General features: G+C 36.8%; 1 protein-coding gene across 2 annotated transcripts in view; it reads right to left on the bottom strand.

Annotated features, from left to right (window-relative positions):
* The window catches only part of ABCA5 (ATP binding cassette subfamily A member 5), a 61,884-nt gene that overhangs the window by 28,015 nt on the left and 12,284 nt on the right, over window positions 1–21,585 (bottom strand). For both annotated transcript variants that reach the window (XM_040452226.1, XM_040452224.1), the window contains exons 9-18: window positions 19,770–19,938; window positions 18,197–18,255; window positions 11,710–11,820; window positions 10,336–10,511; window positions 9,691–9,810; window positions 8,448–8,586; window positions 7,401–7,491; window positions 7,070–7,209; window positions 6,010–6,129; window positions 1,630–1,831 (exon numbers count right to left, since the gene is read on the bottom strand). In XM_040452226.1, coding sequence (XP_040308160.1) covers window positions 1,630–1,831; window positions 6,010–6,129; window positions 7,070–7,209; window positions 7,401–7,491; window positions 8,448–8,586; window positions 9,691–9,810; window positions 10,336–10,511; window positions 11,710–11,820; window positions 18,197–18,255; window positions 19,770–19,938 — 1,327 coding nt within the window. The remainder of the gene's footprint in view (window positions 1–1,629; window positions 1,832–6,009; window positions 6,130–7,069; window positions 7,210–7,400; window positions 7,492–8,447; window positions 8,587–9,690; window positions 9,811–10,335; window positions 10,512–11,709; window positions 11,821–18,196; window positions 18,256–19,769; window positions 19,939–21,585) is intronic.

Consider the following 21,585-nt stretch of genomic DNA (forward strand, 5'->3'; position numbering starts at 1 on the left):
CCTAGTTCTATAATATTTAATAGGTATTTTAAGTTAAAAAAAAAATCAGGATGAAACAGCATTTGGAAACTCTAAAGCTGAAGCAATTCTTTACCATGGACCCTCGTTTCATATGCTCTTTTCATATACCAGCATTTTCATATGCTAATAAATAACTCTTTAAGGGGGGGAATATAAGACACAGTATTTCCTAAATGAACAGATGGTCAAATGCATATTTGTTAGGAATTGAATGTTTGTGTCACCCTCCCCCGAAATTCCTAACTCCCAACTCTCTAACTCCCAACATGATGGTCTTACGAGATAAGGCATTGGGAGGTAATGAGCATTAGATGAGGTCATGGGCCTAAGGCCCTCAAAATAGGGTTAGTGCCCTTGTAGGAAGAAAGCAGAGAGCTTGCTCTGTCTCCTGTGCTTAACAAAGAAAGTCATGTGAGCCCAGAGCAAGATAACGGGTCATCTCTGCAAACCAGGAAGAGTGCCCTCAGGGCCAGTTTGGTATCCCAATCTGATTTCCACATTCTAAAACCATGACAAAATAAATTTCTGTTGTTGAAGCGACCTAGTCTATATTATTTTGTTATGGCAGTCTGAACTAAGACTTTTACTGTTTTTCAGGGAGTATTTTAGGTGGGTAGTGTTCAGTGAAATAAACTGAAACATGCTGATTTAAATAAGTATTTTTCTTTCAGTAACGCTGAGGCTGGAATAAATGAAACACTTGACTGACGTTTCTTTGATACTGAATAAATCAGGTCAAGAAAGCAAATGAATTCACCATATCTCAAGCACATAACAACACTCTATTCTTGCTTATTATACTTCTACTGCTGTTTCGGATCTAACAAGATAGGTGTGTATTCTACAAAAGTGTTGAATTTATGTCCCAATAATTGAAAGTCTAGCACCCATGGGAACCTGAGAGAGGTGAAGCAAAATTGAAAAGTTTTGATCACAGTTCTACAAGCTATAAAGCCTTCTTTATATTTGTTTCTTCATCCCATAAACAGAGATAAAAGTTACTCTTTCTGTTGTTTATAAAAAGCGGCTATAAATAATAGTAACAGACACAGAACAATTGTGAAAAATGTAATTGCAAAATAAAACTTAAATACAGTGACAACAATTCAAAATTTACACAATTAGAGAATATTATGTCAGTCCCTCATTATTTAGATGAGCCAAAAATGCTAATTTAAAAAAAGGGTAGGGGAACCTGGGTGGCGCAGTCGGTTAAGCGTCCGACTTCAGCCAGGTCACGATCTCGCGGTCCGTGAGTTCGAGCCCCGCGTCGGGCTCTGGGCTGATGGCTCAGAGCCTGGAGACTGTTTCCGATTCTGTGTCTCCCTCTCTCTCTGCCCCTCCCCCGTTCATGCTCTGTCTCTCTCTGTCCCAGAAATAAATAAACGTTGAAAAAAAAATTAAAAAAAAAAAAAAGGGTAAAAGCTCTAATGGTATTCAAACAAATTACTAAATGCATGATTCTTTTCTCAGACATTGTGAAGTTACAGTCTTAATCTTTGAAGCTACATAGATTTACCTACATCTACATTTAGAGAATGAAGACGACAAATGGAATTTGCATCCTTAAAAAAACAACTCATCAGGCAGAAAAGTGATGGCACTTACACTGATCTCGCTGATTTGCTTTCCCGTTTCAAAGTAAGCAAATGAAACTTTGCTACCGTGTACACCTGCTGTTTCCAAAGGCTCCTGGTGCTCACTAGAGAAGCCTTCGCTTCGGAAAGAATAAGTAAGCTCTGCTCCATTTCGTCAAAAGATTTTGAATCCACTTCCTCCTCTGGTGGCTGCTGAGTAAATACACTATAATCTATTTGCCAAAACAAAACAGAAAGCCAGAAAATTATGGTATATTCCTTAAAAGGATGAAAATCTTTCAGAGACATGTAAATTTTAAAGAAGCACACATCTGGTGGTTATGTAGACAAACGGAACTCTCATATACTTTGGCAATATTAAAACTGAACACACACGGGGCGGGGCAGGGTGCCTGGGTGGCTCAGTCGGTTAAGCGTCCGACTTCGGCTCAGGTCATGATCTCACCATTCGTGGGTTTGAGCCTTGCATCAGGCTCTGGGCTGACAGCTCAGAGCCTGGAGCCTGCTTCGGATTCCATGTCTCCATCGCTCTCTGCCCCTCCCCCATTCATGCTCTGTCTCTCTCTGCCTCTCAAAAATAAAGAAACGTAATAAAAAAAAAAAAAGCTGAACACACATAAACTATGACCCAGAAAATTCTCTACTAGGTAGAAATGCAACAAGGATATGTACAAAGGTCCACCAAAACACATGTACAAGAATATTCTTACCAGGGCACCTGGGTGGCTCAGTCAATTAAGCATCCACCTCTTGATCCTAGCTCAGGTCATGATCTCATGGTTTGTGAGTTCAAGCCCCGCATCAGACTCCACGCTGACAGTGTGGAGCCTGCCTGGGATTCTCTCTCTCCCTTTCTCTCTCTCTCTGCCCCTCCCCTGCCTGCATGTGGTATGCACATGTACACACTCTCTCTCAAAATAAATAAACCAAAAAAAAAAAAAAAAAAAAAAAGAATATTCTTAGCTAGCAACCTATCCAGAATAGTCATAAACTGGGAAAAACCCAAATGTCTATCAACAGGAGAATGAATACATAGGTTGTGAAATATTCTTGTAATAGAATAGTCTAAAAACAATGAAACTGAATAAACTATTATATACCTACAATAGTTTAAACCCTACAAACATAATTTAGGTAAAAGAGGCCAGACACAAAAGAGACATACTATATAACTGATTCCATGAGACAAAACACAGACAAAAATAATCGAGAACAGGAAAAATATAAGTGATGCAATTTTCAAAAAATAAAAAATGAAGATGTGAAAATTGGTTTCAGTATTATGAGAACCACAAGGAAGGATTTATTTGATTTATGTTAAAAAATGAAAAATGAGTAAACATTAAAAATTTTAAGAGTGGAATGGAATAATGCATAAAGTAATATTGAACCAAGCCTGGTTATCCTGGGACCTTAGCAACTCAACAGTTTAGATGAATAGCTTAGTAAGATAACCCAGTTTAATCCCTCTCTTTCACTGATACAATGGACTAAATCAAACTAAAAATTGGGGCTAAAATATTGTACATCACAATTGTGGTATTCAGCAAGCACCAATTTACCTTCTACAGAATTTGATACATGTATTTAAAAAAAAAAATTTCTGTTTATTTATTTCCTTTTGAGAGAGTGCACAAGCAGGGGAAGAATAGACAGAGAGAGAAAGAGAATCTGAAGCAGGCTCCAGGCTCTGAGCTGTCAGCAGAGTCTGACACAGGGCTCAAATTCATGAACCGTGAGATCAGGACCTAAGCTGAAGTTGGACAATCAAGCAACTGAGCCACCCAGGCACCCCTAGAATTTGATACGTATATTTTTTAAGTTTGTTTATTTATCTTGGGGTGCCTGGAAGGTTCGGTTGGTTGAGCATCTGACTTTGGCTCAGGTCATGATCTCACAGTTTGTGGTTTCCAGCCCCACATCAGGTTCTTGCTGACAGCTCAGAGCCTGAAACCTGCTTCAGATTCTGTATCTCCCTCTCTCTCTGCCCCTCTCCCACTTGTGCTCTGTCTCTCAAACATAAATAAACATTAAAAAAATAATAATAAAAATAGGGGCCCCTGGGTGGCTCAATCAGTTAAGCGTCCGACTCTTGGTTTCAGCTCAGGTCAGGGTCTCATCGTTCGCGACTTCAAGCCCCACATAGGGCTCTGTGCTGTCAGAGAATCTTGGGATTCTCTCTCTCTCCCTCTCTCTCTGGCCCTCCCCCGCTTGTACGCTCTCTCTCTCAAAATAAATAAACTTTAAAAATGAAAACAAATAAATTAATTAAAAGTTTATTTGAGAGAGAGACCTAGTGTGAGCGGGGGAGGGGCAGAGACAGGGAGAGAGAGAATTCCAAGCAGGCTCCCCACTACCAGTACAGAGCCCGATGTAGGGGCTCAAACCCACAAAGCCAAAAGATCATGCCTGAGCCTAAACCAAGAGTTGGACACTTAACCAACTGAACCACCCAGGCACCCCCAGAATTTGGCATTTTTAACCTTTTAAAAAATAAAACCATTAAAATTGGCCAAACTGAATGCAAGTCGATATTAGAAGTAAATTTATTCTGCATGATGGACTTAAAAGTGCTACAGAATAAGGCTAAATAACACCTACACAGCATACAGCCTTCTCATCTCTATTACCACTACCCAAACATTTCTACCCACTACCTCCTATACCTCAAAGTATTTAGCCCCACAGGTATAAGTGTCTTCTCCATCTAATTCTCTTCCATTATCCAAGGTATTACAAACATACTCACTGATAATGCATTCTATATTCTGATCACTGACTTCCTCTATTTCTTCTATTCCCATAGCTTTATCTCTACTCAATTTCAACAAACTGGACGCAGGCCCAAATTTGAGACCTTGTTCTTTCCCCAACTACATAAGATCTAAAACTTCTATGTGAACTTTTTCTCTCTGGCTACAATCTGATATCATGTCCCCATCATAAACCTGCCTTTTCTCCTTTCTCCACATGTAAGAGAAACATCCCGTTTCCTTCACCCTCCCGACCTACCACCACAACCACCTTGCTAATTTTCAATTGTAAGAAAGTTTCCTCAATTCACACCCTCACCCTAAACTGCAAAGAACCAGCTTTGACTTTTACCACCACTGAAATGGCACAGTCAAGGTCACCACTGGCTTCCATACTATCAAATCCTTCACTGTCTTCTCTGTTACCAAAACCATCTTTTCTGTTCTCATCTTATTCTTCACAGCAATCAACAAATAAGTGATCACTTCCTTGTGATTTTTGTCTGGGCTTTAACGTCTCCTTTTGTGAAGAGAGAAAGAGCAAGGATGGGTCCTTCTTCATCAGCTCTTTTTGGCCCTTCACTGCCCAACCTCAGGGCCCCCCCTTCCACTTTTTGTTTGCACTCTCTCCCGGGGTGACTTCAGCAAAACCTATGGCACTATCTACTTCTAACTCCAGAATTTACATCTTTAGCCCCAGCATCTTCACTCAGCTCCAAATGTGTTAATCCAACTGCCCGCTCTACACCTCCACTTGGATGTCTAATAATATAACCAAAATCCAGGCCGAAATTCCTCCTTTCTACAAACCTGCTCCTCCCCCTCCTTTCTACAAACCTGCTCCTCCCCCACTCTCAGGAAATGGCAATTCCATTCCCAGGTGTCAAACAGCTTAGCAATTATTCTTGATCCCTCCCTCTCCCCAACACCTGACACTTAGCCCATCAGCAAGACCTCACCAGCACCACGAATGTGACCCACGTCTATCCGCGCTTCCCTGTTTTCATGACCATCCTACTTCAACGAAGACAACGGTTTCCTAACTGGTCCTCCTGCTTCTACTCATCATTTATAACTTAAAATGCATTTTTAAATATGCAAACCAGATGTTTAAAGCACTCCTTTGCTTTAAAACTCTCGATAGCTTCACAGCACACTAAGGAAACAAACCAATTTCTTTTCCAGATATTCAAAGATTCAAAGACTAAACATGATCTGGCCCCTGGCCCTCCCCTATAATCTGCTTGGCTCTCTAAACTCCATCCACAGTGGCCTTTCCTCTGTCATCAAAATCATCCAACTCATTCCTTAACAGTCTGTGGTAGCGGTTCCCTTTACCTGGAAAGCTCTGCAATAAAATGTACTTGGGTTTTTCTCGCCATCCAAGTCTTAGTTTATCATCTCGACACAGTCCTCCCTGAAGATACGATCTAAGCTACCTGCCTCCCAAGACCACCCAATTATTTCTTTCATAACTCTGATTACTATCAGTAAATATCTGTTACTTATTTATGTACCTTATTTATCTACTCTTTCTTCCCCCAAATACATATTTCACATGCTTATATGATTATTTGTCTTGTTCACCATCTGCCTGGTTCACTGCCAAAAATTTTTTGTTATAGTTTTGTTTCTACCTGCTTGGTCAATTTCTGCTTCAACTTCTAGCTTTAAGAACACATCTTCCAAAGTTGTCATGGAGACACCATAAGAAATAACACCCAAATTTGAGTGAGTGTCTAGAGCAGAAAATAAACCTAAAAAAAAAAAAAAAAGAAAGAACGTTATGAAGTTAAGCATATCATCATGAATTATTCTAAAATATCCTAAAAGGATATCCCTTTTAAAATGGGATATGACTAAATTTACTAGCATAGTGGTTCTCAAACTTTTTGGTCTCAGAACTCCATTAACGTTGTTAAAAATTGCTAAGGACCCCAAGGAATGTTTGTTTATATAGAGATATATCTAGTAGATATTTATCATATTATAAATGAAACCTAAGAAATATTTCACAGGCAGAATGATAGGCAGGGTACATTAAGTCGGCAATATGTACTTTATTCTAGTTAATATAATATAGAAAACTAAACTAATACAGAAAATTTCTGTCTAAATGAGGTAAATGTTTTGGGAATTCTGCACAACATATCTGCATCAGTAACATCCTTTTAGTTACTAAGAGATCCTAAACAGATAAAGGAAATTGAGTTTGGAGTTCCTCATTATAAAGCGGAAAAATAATGCCACAATCAAAATAATTCAAGGGTTTACCATATTATCATGTAATTCATTATGGAATCATAAAACTGGAAAAGGACTTGAGAACACATATAAACAATCATGTATGTTTGTGTATAATTACATAATTACATATTCCCAAATTACATCATTTGCCTCTAAGCAAATGGAGTGATCTGTTTCTTGACAACAAAGCAAATACATTTACTTAACATATTAGTTACAGTTTCTCGCATGATGTTTGTTCAAAAAAAACCAAAGAATGAAAAAACATCCCATGTTAGCTTGTAGTTTCTCATTTTCAAAAGCAAAGTAAAGCAGAAATGGTATATTAACTTCAGTTACCTGGGAACATGTAAATATTGTTAAACAGAAAAGTATACAACAAAGTAAATCAAGAAAATCAGTTCCCAACGCAAGATCCTGGTTCAACAACCAGGAAACTGAAAGTAATACCTGCAAATTTGTCCATGTCCTTAAAAGGCAAGCTATACACAAGTTGTTGATCATTCTGTTGTAATAAAGTAGCTCCAGGTATATGTTGTTTAACCAGGGATGAAAGAGATTCTGTGGCACAATATCTGTCTATGTACATGCTAGAAAAAACCAAAAATCGTAATTTTTCTAAATAATTACTCAGTAAACAACCAAAAGTAAATTCTGAATGCTTTAAGTAAAGCTAGTGCCATAAAAAATGGCTAAAGTACTAATAGTATGGCAAACCTGAAATAAATTAACAGTAGATCAAGAATATTATAGAAAACAGTCAATAAAGAATAAATGATACCTTAGGCGGTAGCCAATCCCCCATTTACTTTTGAGAAAAATCGAAGAACCAACACATTTCAACATTCCTTGTGATATGACAGCTTTCCTGTCTGCAAACAGAAATCTGCATTTCAATTTTAAGTCGGTAACAGCATTAATAATTGGCATTTATATTTTGTGAATTACCATGAGACACCAATAAGATCATTAAGTATCATTAAATAATCACAACAACCTTATTAGAAAGGTACCAGATTATCATTACCTGGTTTTCAAATGAGAACACTGAGGCAGTGAGAAAATACATAGTTTGTTCATGTTTCACAGAGCCAGTAGGTGACAAAGCCAGAAACTGTATCCGGGCAGTTCTGACTCTTTCCTCAAACTGCTCCAAACACCTCAGACTCTTCCTAAGAGGCTTACTATTGCAAGTGTGTTCATAATTCCTTTACAATCAAATGTAAAAACCACAAAAACAAAATGTCACTATGTTGGATCGTTTTTTAACATTTTTTAAAAAACAAAGATAATAGTGAAAAAATAAATCTACAATGTAGACTGTGCTGGACAGTCTGCTTCCTTCTGGGAGACTGGAATTTTGGAGGGGGTCTCTATGACCAGCACCCGGTAGAAACCTTGGGCACTGAGTCTCTAATGAGCTTTCCTAGTAGACAACATTTCACATCAATTGTTAACAACTCATTGCTAGAGAAATTAAGCATATTCTGTGTGACTCCACCGGGAAACGGGAAAGGATTTTTGGAAGCTTGTGTCTGGCTTCCTCCTTGTCCCATGTGCATTTTCACTTTGCTGATTTTGTTCTGTATCCTGTAAGTTTTGGGGTGATAACTCATAAGTATAACTATATGCTGAGTCCCATTAGTTCTTCTAGCAAATTACTGAACCTCAGATGATCTGCAGGACTCTCCAGCATAAAAATATGTAATTCTTAAAAAGTTTAAAACACACAGCTTCTTTATTTATTCCTCAGGATTCTGTATCTCTGTGTCCATCTCCTATTTTGGCCCCATGACCTTATCCTACAAAAATAAAGTAAAAATCTCACCAGCAAGAATGTCAGCTTCATCCATGAAATGGGTACTAAACACTGTCACCCGATTAAATTTTCTGTATTTCAGGAGATTCCAAACAATATGACGAGAACAGGGATCCATTCCAGCTGTTGGTTCATCTAGCAATAGTATCTGTACGACAAAGAGTGGGGAATGGCAGAGAATCCTCAGAAAAACTAAAATATATAAATTTATGTGGACATTGAGAAGCTTTCCCATTTCAAATTATTATTTCCAATCAGAAGTATATTAGATCTGGGTTTTTCATTCATATATGAGTTAGCATAAATTTTTACATTATTAGTTTGGCAAGTGAGTATTTTCCTTGTTTCAATATAAAAAACTAGTATCAGTAAGATACAAGACGTAAGTGTAATAACAACGAGATAAATAAACTAAAAAACAAAATATTGGTGAGGGGTTGGGAGAAAGATAAATTAACATAAAACCAGAACCCAGAGTCATTCCCAAGCTATAGAGCAGCAAGGGGAAATGTGGCAGGATAGTGGGGACCAATGGGGCTCCCGGCTGCAGCTTGCAAAGCTGTGCAAAGCACTGTATTTCTACAGGACAGAGAACAGCACAAGAACAGACATATACAAAAATAAAATCAGCAGGACAGTGAAAAACTGAACAATTCCTTTGGTTTTATTCTACTTTTAAATTTTTATTATGAACTGTTATAAACATATAGAAAACTATAAAGAGTATTAGAACAATACTGTTATATAGCCACCAGTGAAATTTAATCAATGTCATTTTTTTGGCCGTATTTTCTAGTTTTTTCTTTTTAACATTTATTTATTTTTGAGAGAGAGACAGATACAGCGTGAGCAGGGGAGGGGCAGAGAGAGAAGACGATACAGAACCCGAAGCAGACTATAGGCTCTGAACTGTCAGCACAGAGCCCAATGCGGGGCTCAAATCCACGGACGGTGAGATTATGACCTGAGCTGAAGTTGGATGCTTAACCCACTGAGCCACCCAGGCACCCCTCTACGGATCTTTTTTAAAAAACACAAAACGTTGCATATAGTCCATCCTTTCCATTCCCCTTCCTACAAGTAACCGCGGTAGTAAATATGTTTTATCTTTATGACTCTGGTTTCACAACCTTATTACTATAATTATACGTATAATAATGTATAATATTTCATGTATGCTGACACTTTACACATGTTATATATAAACATGCAATACATTATATTTGTGTACAATACATTAATACTTATCTACCTTTGGGTTTCCAAGAACAGCAATTCCTAAAGACAGTTTTCTTTTCTGACCACCACTTAACTTTTTAGCTTGGTTATCTTTGATAGCCTGCATGTCTAAATCCAGTAGAACTTTCTGCACCTATAAAGGGAGAACAATGTTACTTTTAAAATTATACCATTTACATAATTATCAATATTAATTTTTAAATGTCCCCATTTTAATATCAAGTTTAAAAATGTTCTTTTAGTACAGAATTTAATTTTGACATGCATTCATATACAATGATTCCTGGTTGAAAGGTCTGTTTTACTTTTGTGACTACCTGGGTAGTGGTACAAGGATCAGTTTGAAGGCTGTGTGTGTGTGTGTGTGTGTGTGTGTGTGTGTGTGGTGGAAGAAGAAAGGCAGGTGTGAAAGGAAAGGATGGAAGAAAAGAAAAACCTATATTGAGAGGCTGGTGTCCTCCAGATGAAACAAGGACATTTTACATGTGCTAAAATAAAATATTTATTCCAAATTCCATCTAATTCTTTGTAATGAATTCCCGTTTATGGGCTCAGAACAGGTTTTTATTTAGATTTTCAAGCATTTTTTATACCAGTTATTACAGAAGGTTATTAATTTACAAGGAATAAAGTAAAAATTTCTATATGAATGACATACTTCTTGTATTACATTATTGGCTGGGATTCCTTTGATTGAAGCCAAAATGGATAAGTTTTCTTCTACTGTCAACACATCAAAGTGTATATCTAACTGTGGACAAATGCCAATCATTTTTCTTGCTTCAAACATTTCGTCTATTTCTGAGACTCTGTGTCCATATATAGATGCAAATCCTAAAAGCAAAATATATATTTAAATTTATACTAACTACATTAAGTATTCAGAAGTATATATGCTTTAATGTATACTAACAACTTAGTTACTTGTACGTAACAAATATGTAAGGTATGAATTAATATAAACTCGGAAGGCATAACACACCTTCATTTCCATTCCATTGGTGACCTGCTTCCACCTTATATTCTAACCTCATTTTCCTTCATTTCCAGTTGATCTTACATAGTGAAAAGAGCAAGGAACCAGAGCTTAACACTGAACAGGGGTATACTGGTGCATTTTTTATATTTCTATTCCAGGAGTAATTTTCCTTCATTTCCAGGCATTAATCAATAGAGGAGAGAACAAAGAAACTAAAAATGTTCCCCTAACTAGATGTGTGGTCTTGAGAAAATCAATCTGAATTCCAGCTTTTCTCTTCTATAAATTAAATACCAATATATCCCACTTAATTTCAGAACTATTAAATCACCGTGATAATGCATGGAGAATTAGAAGAAAAATCGTAAGTTTTTATTAAATGTAAGATATCACTACTGTCATCAGAAAGTGACACGATTAGGGATAAGCAACAAAATTAAACCAATTTCAAAAGTTAAACTACATTTAAAAAAATGCAGATTCCATACATGGAAAGTCAGCCTTTCTTAAAGCAAAATATTTATTATATTGCCACTAGATTTGGTTATTGTGGAAATATGGAGCTGCCATATTAAATTCTCACCTATAGGGCAATCACATGTCACAATTATACGTTTAAGGTATTACTGTTCTTATAATTGTATTTTAGGAGATGGTTTTGACATCTATCATTCTTTCCTTTTGAATTACTGTTGCACATTTAGATATCTATATCTATAATCTAAAATGTCTGTAGGTCTCATTTAATTTTCAATTACTGATTTATTCTTCCTTGAAAATGAAAAATACACATGAAGTATCTTATAAAATGAGTACAAAATCAGATCACTTTTATTAAACATGACTGAATCATTTTTAGTTTCTATTGAAAAAAACGTGTAATCAAAAAGTAATAGTAAAGCACCTTTATACTGAGATTGGTCCCAAGTCATTAAAAAAAAAAATTCAATCCGTACATGTTTCAAGGATAAATAACTATACTGTGATACCTTGGTTAATAACACTAATAAACGGAAGAATTGTTGTTGTTTTTTTAAGTCAGAAAACTCTCACCATCAGAAGGCGGGCATAGTCCACAAAGAATATTCATCAAAGTACTCTTTCCTGTTCCACTGTGACCAAGTAATGCAGTAATCTGACCTTCATATATGTCGAATGACAAATCTAGTTCAGAAAAGAAGACTCAAATGTGATTTTTATTTCTGTTAAGCTATACAAAATAATACATAATACTTGAGCAGTCTTGAAACAAATCAATGTTTAATGGCAGATTTAAAGTTATTAGCATATTTAACAGCATAATACTTATTGTTATATGATAATAATTCCTTATTATAGTCAATTGTTTGAGCTACAAGAAAAGTAATAAAAATAAACCTATATTAACAGATTTCAAGAATATACAAAACATTGGGAGGGTTTCTGTGGACCCACTTTTGGGACTTTCTATGGGGAGGGTTTCTGTGGACCCACTTTTGGGACTTTCTAAGGTAACTGAAACACAGAGACAAACAAAAATTTGTTCCCAAGGGTGTTAACAAGGTTCCCATGGTAAAAATATTAGCAAAAACCTAGAAACTAACCAACAGCATGGGAGTGGTTAACTAAATACTTGAGAAATTCAATTTAAATAAAAGAAAAATTGGGGCGCCTGGGTGGCTCAGTCGGTTAAGCGTCCGATTTCGGCTCAGATCATGATCTTGTGCTTTGTGAGTTCAAGCACCACGAAGGGCTCTGTGCTGACAGCTTGGAGCCTGGAGCCTGCCTCGGATTCTGTGTCTTCCCTTCTCTCGGCCCTTCCCATGCTCATGCTCTGTTTCTCTCTGTCTCCCAATAATAAATAAACGTTAAAAAATTTTTTTTAAATAAAAGAAAAATGGAATGAAGAAGTATCAAGAGAGGATGTGGCAATGATTGAAGGACGACAAAAGACAGGGATCTGAAAACCCAGCTTTGAATCACTGCAGACCCTGACCTGATGAAGGATCTGCAGGCCAGAAGCAAAAATAAATCTTCTCTGGAGGAAGATCACATCATCCAGAGCATCAAATAATCTCTACAATTTTCATATGCAATACACAGCACTCAGTCAAAAACAACCAGACAGGAAATAGCAAGAGAAGATAAAAACCCAACAGAAATGACAGGTGACAGAAATGGACCTGGAGGACATACAGATATTGACACCATAAGAGAAGATTGTAAAACAACCATGCTATCTGCTGCTAAGACAATGCTGACAAAGAACTAAAAACCATACAAAAGAACCAAGTGGAAAGACAAAAACTGGAAAAGTTAAGTGAAAAATATTTCAATAGGATTGTTTAATCACATTAGGCCCAACTACAGAAAATTAGTAAATGACAAGAAAAGTCATAAGAAAATATCTAGACTGAAGCACAGAGAGAGAAAAAAACAATGAAAAATTCAGAAAAGAGCATAAAAAATAAATGGGATGAAATGAAAAGTTGTAACATGTAATAATAATAGACTAAAGGATGAGAAAATAGGACAGAAGCAATACTGGAAAGTACTGGAAAAGAAATGGCTGAAAAAAATTTAAAACAGAAGAAAGACATCAAGCCACAGATTCAAGAAGCACTTGTAAAACCAAAGTGGAATAAATGTAAAACAAACACCACCGAGGCATGTGGCAGTAAAACTGCTGAAAACCAAAAACAGATCTTTAAGGTTTTTTTTTGTGTTTATTTTTTGACAGAGAGAGAGAGAGAGAGAGAGAGCGAGAGAGAGCTCAAGTGGGGCAGGGGCAGAGAGAGGGGGACCGAAGATCCAAAGTGGGCTCTGTGTTGACGGCAGCGAGCCCAATGTGTGGCTCAAACCCGCCAACTGCGAGATCGTGACCTGAGCTCAATCCACTGAGCCACCCAGGCGCCCCTAGAAACAGATCTTTAAAAACAGCCAGGGTAACAGTATCTACCAACAACAGAGAAATAGGAAAACCAACAGTTATCTCTGCAACCAGAACAATGGAAAAGGGAGACGACAGATTACATTTTAAAGTTCTGAAAAAAAAATTACCATCAAGCTGAAATTGAATATTCAGAGAAATATGCTTTAAAGGTAAAGGTGAAAAAATGTATTTGCAAACAAAAACTGAGAGACTGTACCATCAGCAGACCTGAATTAAAGAAAAGAGCAAAAAGCTATTTTTCACACACAAGGAAAATTATCCTAGATGGAAGATCAGAAAGGCAGGAAGTAACAAAGATAAATGACACAGTAAATACACAAGTAAATATAAATGAAACGGTCTTTTAAAAACAATGCTAATAACATTATCTTTGGTTTAAAATACACATAGAATTAAACTACATGAAAACAATAGTATATAAGTTGGAATAGGCATAAAGAAATAAGTAGGGATAAAAGTAAGTTCCTGGACTTTTTTTCTCACTTTACTATTCTGTAAACACTATAAATTAGTAAACCACCAACTTGTAAGTCAAGGATCCATGTTATAATATCTAGAGTAGTTTCTAGGAAGGGCACGTGTGACCAAGAAGCCAAGAGGAGGAAAATGAGAAACGGCATAATAAAAAATACTCAATTGCTTCCAGTTCAACTAACCTACTGGAGGATGCGAGACCATATAAAAGAGGTAAATTCTCCCGCCTACAGTCCACTAGACCAACTAGTCTGTTAGCCAAGTATGTGACCAGGCCATCATCCAATTCCAGATAATCCACAAACTGACTGAAGAACCAAACGAGAGACTCCTCAGTCATAGCAAAATAATAACTGCCTTAAGCCACTGAGCATTAGAGTGGCTAAAGCTGAACGGTTCGGGCAGAAATAACAACCGATTCCATATCAAGACGCTAGGAAGGGGCTCCTGGGTGGCTCAGCCCGTTAAGCATCTGACTCTTCATTACGGCTCAGGTCATAATCTCACGATTCACGAGATGGAGCCCTGTGTCACGTTCTATGCTGACAGCATGGAGCCTGCTTGGGATTCATTCTCTCTCCCTCTCTCTCTCTCCCCCTCTCTGCTCCTCTCCTGCTCTCTCTCTCAAAATAAATAAACTTTTTTTTTTTTAAAGCTAGGAAAAGCAAAACTAATTAAACCCAAAGAAAGTAGTCAAACAGAAATAACAGAGTAACACAACTCAATTAACTGCAAAGCAAACACATGTATGATAAAGAAAAGCAACAAAGTTGATGCCTCGAAAAGATTAATAAAATTGATAAACCCACTGCAAAACAAATGAAAAAAAATTACAAATTACTAAATATATAATGAAGACAGGGAACATCATTACAGATTCTACAGACATGTAAAAGAGTATGAATAACCTGTAACAACCAATTTGGCAACTTAGAATCTAAGTTTGACGTGTAGCTACGACCATAAAAGCATCACCACTATCAAGATGATGAACACATTCATCTCCACAAAAAAATGCTGCTTTAAAATGTTTGTCCTTTGCCTATTCCACCCATCTCCAAGTAACCACTGATCTGCTTTTTCACTACACATTAGTTCTGCCTTTTCTGTTTTACATGAATGTAATCCTATACTACGTAGTTCTTTTCTAGCTTCTTTACTTAACATCATTATTTAGAGATTCATCCATGTTGTAGCACATATTAAGAATTCATTCTTTTTATGCCAACGAGCATTCCATGGATGCATATGCCACAGCTGGCTATGCATTCCCCTATTAATAGGCATTTTAGACTGTTTTCAGTTTTTGTGTAACAAATAAGTTTACAACGAAGATTCCTGTATAAGTCTTAGTATAAAACAATTTTCACCTCTCCTGGACAGATGCCTAGAAGTGAAATGGCTAGATCACATAACAGGTGCATATTTAACTCTTTCACAAATCGTCAAGCTATTTTCCAAAGCACCTGTGCCCGTTCACATCCCCTCCGGCAGCGCATGAGCTCCAGGTTTCCACCTTCACCAAACACTCGGTATGATCAGCCTTTCCAATCTTCGTCATTCCAGTGTTATGTGGTGACAGATGGCAGCTAAGCTTGTGGTGAGCATAGCATAATGTATAGAAAATAATAATTTTAACCATTCTGCTAAGTATGTAGTGATATCTTGTGATTTTAATTTGCAATTCCCTAATGAGTAATAGTGTTGGACACCTTCTCGTGTACTTAAATGCTATCCTTCTATCTTCTTTGGTAAAGAGGCTATTCAAATATTCTGCCCATTAACTGGGTTGTTTTCTTATTGAGTTTTGAGAGATCTTTATATATTCTGGATCCAAGTTCTTGATCAGATCGATGATTTGCAAATATTTCCCCCAGGCCAATGGTTTAGCTTTTCATTTCCATTAACAGTGTCTTACAAACAGAAGCCTTCTTAATTTTTACAGTCCAATTCATCAATTTACAGTTATGCTTCTGTGCATATCTGGGAAATTTTCATGTAACCCCAGACTGCAAACGCATTTCTTCTATGGATTGTTTTTTTTGAAGTTTTAGAGTTTTAGGTTTTACATTTAGGTGTATGATCCATTTTCAGTTAGTTTTTGTATATGGTGCCTACGACAGACCAATGCTCACTTTATCCAATTGTTTCAACAGCATTTGTTTAAAAGTCCATCCTTTCTCTAGCAAGTTAACTTTGCATCTTTGTTGCAAGTTACCTGCTCACACACATATGGGCCTATTCTGCACTCTCTATTCTGTTTCACTGATCTATTTTTGTGTTGTTTTTATGCCAAAATTACACTGTCTTGATTACTGGAGCATTTATACGAAGTCTTGCAACAAAGTTATACTAGTTCCTCAACTTTGGTCTTCTTTTTCAAAAGTGTTTTTCACTATTCTAGGTCATTTTCTTGGAAAGTTTAGAATCAGTTTGTCAAAAGCTACAAAAAAAAAAAAAAAAAAAAAAGCCCTATTAGGATTTTTATTGTGCCTGAATCTACTGAAATTTGAGTAAAGTTGGCATCTGACCCTGAGTCTTCTCAGCCATGAACATGGTATCTCTACTTATTTACATACTCTTAATTCTTTCAGCAACTTAAAAAAAAATTTTTTTTAAACTTTATTCATTTTTGAGAAACAGAGCATGAGCAGGGAAGGGGCAGAGAGAGAGGGAGACACGGAATCCGAAGCAGGCTCCAGGCTCTGAGCTGTCAGCTCAGAGCTCGACGCGGGGCTCGAACTCACGAACTGTGAGATCATGACCTGAGCCGAAGTTGGATGCTCAACCGACTGAGCCACCCAGGCGCCCCTTTCAGCAACTTTTTAAAATTTTTCAGGTTACAAATCTGTTACACCTTTTGTCAGATTTATCTATAAATATGTTTAGATACTTATGGGCTATTTTTAATTTTAATTTCTTTTTTTAATATAAAATGGACTTTTTAAAAGTTTATTATTTTTGACAAAGAGTACACAAGCAGGGGGAGATGCAGAGAGAGACAGAGAGAGAGGAAGAGAACCCCAGGGAGGCTCCGCACTGTTAGTGTGGAACTTGATGCAGAGCTCGAACTCACAAACTGAGATCATGACCTGAGTCAAAATCAAGAGTCTGGTGCTTAACTGACTGAGTCACCTAGGTGCCTCGTTAATTTTACTTTCTAATTATCTGTTAGTAGTATACAGAAGGACAATTTATTTTTCTACATTTATCTTAAACTCTGCCCCCTTACTAAATTCGCTTTTTAGTTCCACTAACTTTTTTGTAGCTCTAACCAGATTTTTTAAATTTACACTCATATCAACTGCTAACAGCTCCGCTGCCTCCTTTCCAATTTGGATGCCCTCAGTAATACTGGTGAACCATATCTGGTGAGTTGAAGGCCTGCTGAGCAAAAGTGTTTTCCCCGAGAACGAGGAACTCTGCCCCAAGACCGTAGCATAGATGTCCCGAGTCTGCAGCCTGACAGCCTCCCCTATGAATTTCAGACTAAAGCCTGCAACTGCAACTCTTATCTGAGTTTCCAAGCTGCCATGCTGCCGTGTACATTTCAGACTCGCCAGGCCCCAAAATCACATGGACCAATTTCTTAAAATTAATCTCCTTATTCCCTCCTTCTCCCACCCCGCCAGCTCACCCTGCTTTCTACATATGTGGACGTGTGTGTGCGCGCATGTGTGAGTGTGTGTACGTGTGTGTGTGTGTATATATATACTCTATTCATTTTGAAGAATCCTTACACGTTGTTAAACATTCTACAATTCTCACAACAGTTCCCACGGCAAGGCATTATCAGACTCAAAATGTCAGTAGTGCCAAGGTCGAGAAACCCTGTGCTAGGTCAAAAGGAAACAAAATTAACTAACATGTAGACACATGCATAATAATAGAATGAAAAAGGACACAGACTTGTTCAAATAACTGAATAGTTTTCATCTTTACTAGATTACTTTTTACTCCTAGTATTTTATTTGTTGTTAATTTTATTATGAATATTAATCACGTAAATAAATGAAAGTGCCCCTAAAAGAGAGAAAACTGTGCTAAAGAAGTTTAAATTTTGTACAAACTATGTAAATTGTTTTCCAATTTGTACTTTACAATCATGCACTGGGTACAACGAAAGCTACTTACTTCTCAAAGCCTCCACGCTTTCACCTTTCTTTCTGTACGTCTTCTGAATACCGCTGATTCTGAAAAACACGATTCTCTAAGTATTCAAAGCAATTTATAAGGTTGTGCGTTTCCATGTGTAGTATTGTTATCAAAGCTGTCATATTTTATAGGAATAATAATAAAGTACCTTCCTACTAAAACAAGAAACCTAAGAGAGGTGACAATAATTATAAAATTATTTTATTTATTTATTTATTTATTTATTTATTTATTTATAACGTTTATTTATTTTTGAGACAGAGAGAGACAGAGCATGAACGGGGGAGGGGCAGAGAGAGAGGCTTAACAACCGAGCCACCCAGGCGCCCCTATTTTTTTTTTAATGTTTATTTAATTATAAAATTATTTTAAAGAAACCACAAAAGCATTCAGTATTCCTGTCCATTTTAAGTGTCATTCATTCACATTTCATGACAAGCCAACTTCTGAAAATAAAGCCTTTGGCTCCAGCAATTTATAGATGTCTCTTCATCTTTGATACTTTTGTTTGTAATTTATCAATACTTGTTACAACAGTTAACAGGGATTAAAAACCAAATGCTATATTTCACATCAGCACACATTTCAAACTACCCATAAACGTGAAGTGGTTCTCTCATTCCACTTTAAATGTCTCAAATAACTTAAAGAATTAATGGTTTTGTTAACCACTTTCAATTTTGCCCCTGAGAAGGCAGACCATTAACCCACTTATTACATCCTAAGTATCTGACTCTCCCTTGCTTTTTATACGTTCTTTAAACTTGAAAAACACATATATTATACTTCACTTTTTCTTTCATTTTTTGCCTTTTATTTCTTTTCTCTTCTTCCTGTTACTTTTTAAATTTGGTTTTGACTGATCTAGAAAGGCATAGTAGTGAATTTCTTGGGTTCATAGAAATTAAACTGATACTCTGAGTCACAATACCTAAAAGTCTATGAAATTAAGAGAGGACAATATGTTGTATAACTTAGACAATGCAGCCGGAATAAAATTATAAAGCTAATATTTATTCTGTTTCAATCTACTTAATGGAAATCTGAAAATGGCTTAATTGTATGAATACTAGGTTTTATAACTTTTAAAAATTTCCATTGAAACATAAAATTTCAAACCTAACACAACCTTATTCTAAATGGTTGCAAAGAAAATAAGAACCTAAAAGAGAAACTGCTCATACTAATTCTGTGTTTTAAAAATCATGAGATGTGGGGGCGCCTGGACGGCTCAGTCGGTTGAGTGTCCGACTTTGGCTCAGGTCATGTTCTCACAGCTCCTGACTTCGAGCCCCGCGTCGGGCTCTGTGCTGACAGCTCAGAGCCTGGAGCCTGCTTCTGTTTCTGTGTCTCCCTCTCTGCCCCTAACCCACTCGCATTCTGTCTCTCTTTCAAAAATAAATAAACATTAAAAAAAAAATTAAAAAAAAAATCATGAGATGTGTACCAAAATCTAAGATACAGTAGTTCCATACATTATTTAAAAATAGGATTTAAATGTAGCAGTGTTTAACTACTTCTTATACCTAAGTTGCCAAAGATTAAATCATACCTTATGGCTTCTTTTCCCACAAATTCTGAAGAAACAGGCTCAACAATTTCACTAAAACTAATATTTCCATTAACATTGCCCTCTGATAACTCCTTATAATTTCTTTTGCTTTTTGACCAATATGATGGCTTTAGAAAATATAAAGATGATCTCCGTAAGCCAAATTCCCCTGAAAAAAAAAAAAATGAATTACCCTCACAAATTATTTCTAAAAACTAGATTTGAAATTATAAAGACAGTATGTGAAACACATGACCTGGAGCTAAAGTTCATATTAAAAGTATTAAATCAGCACTGTGTGAAAAATGTTTTTACTGACAAATAATTCTAGTCTATAAACCATCTGAGCTGCTTAGAGCACATGAGAATATAAAGGTGAATAAAGCGCATTTTCTGTCCCAAAGGAGCTCCCATCTTTATGGGCGCACACGTGGAACGAGCGCCTAGAACATGCTGCAGACATGAAGCACATCATGCATGGCGCTAGTAAGAGTTCAAAGGAAGAGAAGTTTATGCCTGAATGAGGAATATATCCTGAAGGCTGCAATGGGTATCATCTTATCGTGTCTTTGAAAATGGCTAGTACTTATTACTTCGAAAAGTGGACACAGTTCACGGAGGTTTTTAAAATCAGGAGTAACACGGCAACAGGACAGGCGGAGAAGACCTAGACACAGTAGACAGTGATGGCTGCTCACACAGTATATATCCATTTTCACCTCTTTCCCTAAAAAAGCCAACACTTCCCATTTAAAAAAAAAAAAAATATCCAACCTCTTCTAGACGGCCACATCTAGATCTGATCCCCTCTACGGAGAGGATCCTAACTCATCTGATCAGCACGTGGCATCCTCTGGTGACTCTTATTGCTTTGGCTGTCAGCATGTAACCAATCAGAAGCGAAGGGTTTAGGTGGGGAAAAGATTCACCCTCCCTCCTCCATTGGACAGGAACAAAGAAGCATCCCACAGCAGCCAGGAAGACAGGCACAGGGGGCAAAAGCCTAGAGAATGTGGGTCTTTGAGTAAGGCAACCAATTCGCAACCTATCCTATCTCTGGACTTCCTTTTAAGTAAAACAATCAGTTTCCTTCTTGCTTAAGCCAATTAAAACTATCTTCTGTTAAGAGTAACTAAAAACAATCTAACCAATTCACTGAAGCTGGGCTTAAATAGGTAAATAGGGCTATTTGGATGAATATAAAATACAGTAAGGAGGCAGAGAGTGAAAAGGAGAGCTTAATGTATAAAAGTAATGTGAAGGACATTCATACATAAAGAGTTTCTATTTAATTCACTAGGATATGTCCAGCAAGATGATTTCTGAGCAGGTGATTAATTTGATTAAAGGCAATGGCTAAGTTTTAGACAGGCTTGAAGCAGGTAATTAGATGAGAGGTATGGTCTAGATGCCTTCTGCAGTGGTGGAAATGTCCTGTATGCATACTATACCATATGGTAACTAACAGCCATTTGTGGCTTACTAAGCAGTCGGAAGGTGACTTGTGCTACCGAGGAAATGGGCTGTTAATTTCTTTAATTCTAATTAATTCAAATTTTAAAAACCATATTGTCTAGTAGTTACCATATAAGTGCCAGTCTAGAGCACAGAAAAAAGTAATGAGGAATTCAAAGGGGAAAGTCAAGGGAGTGATAGATTATTTTAATAATATTTTCAATCAACAGGAGTTGGCTATAGATGAATGATGGATAAGGACAGTAGTGGGAGTTACAAGATTACCTCATAGTTTTGCACCTTAGAGGGTAAAGTAGTGAAATACTTTAGCCAACAAAGATTAACATTAACAATACTTTAG

The sequence above is a fragment of the Herpailurus yagouaroundi genome, unplaced genomic scaffold, assembly GCF_014898765.1.
Source record: "Herpailurus yagouaroundi ecotype Mexico unplaced genomic scaffold, PumYag 206, whole genome shotgun sequence".
Taxonomy (NCBI): Eukaryota; Metazoa; Chordata; class Mammalia; order Carnivora; family Felidae; genus Herpailurus; species Herpailurus yagouaroundi.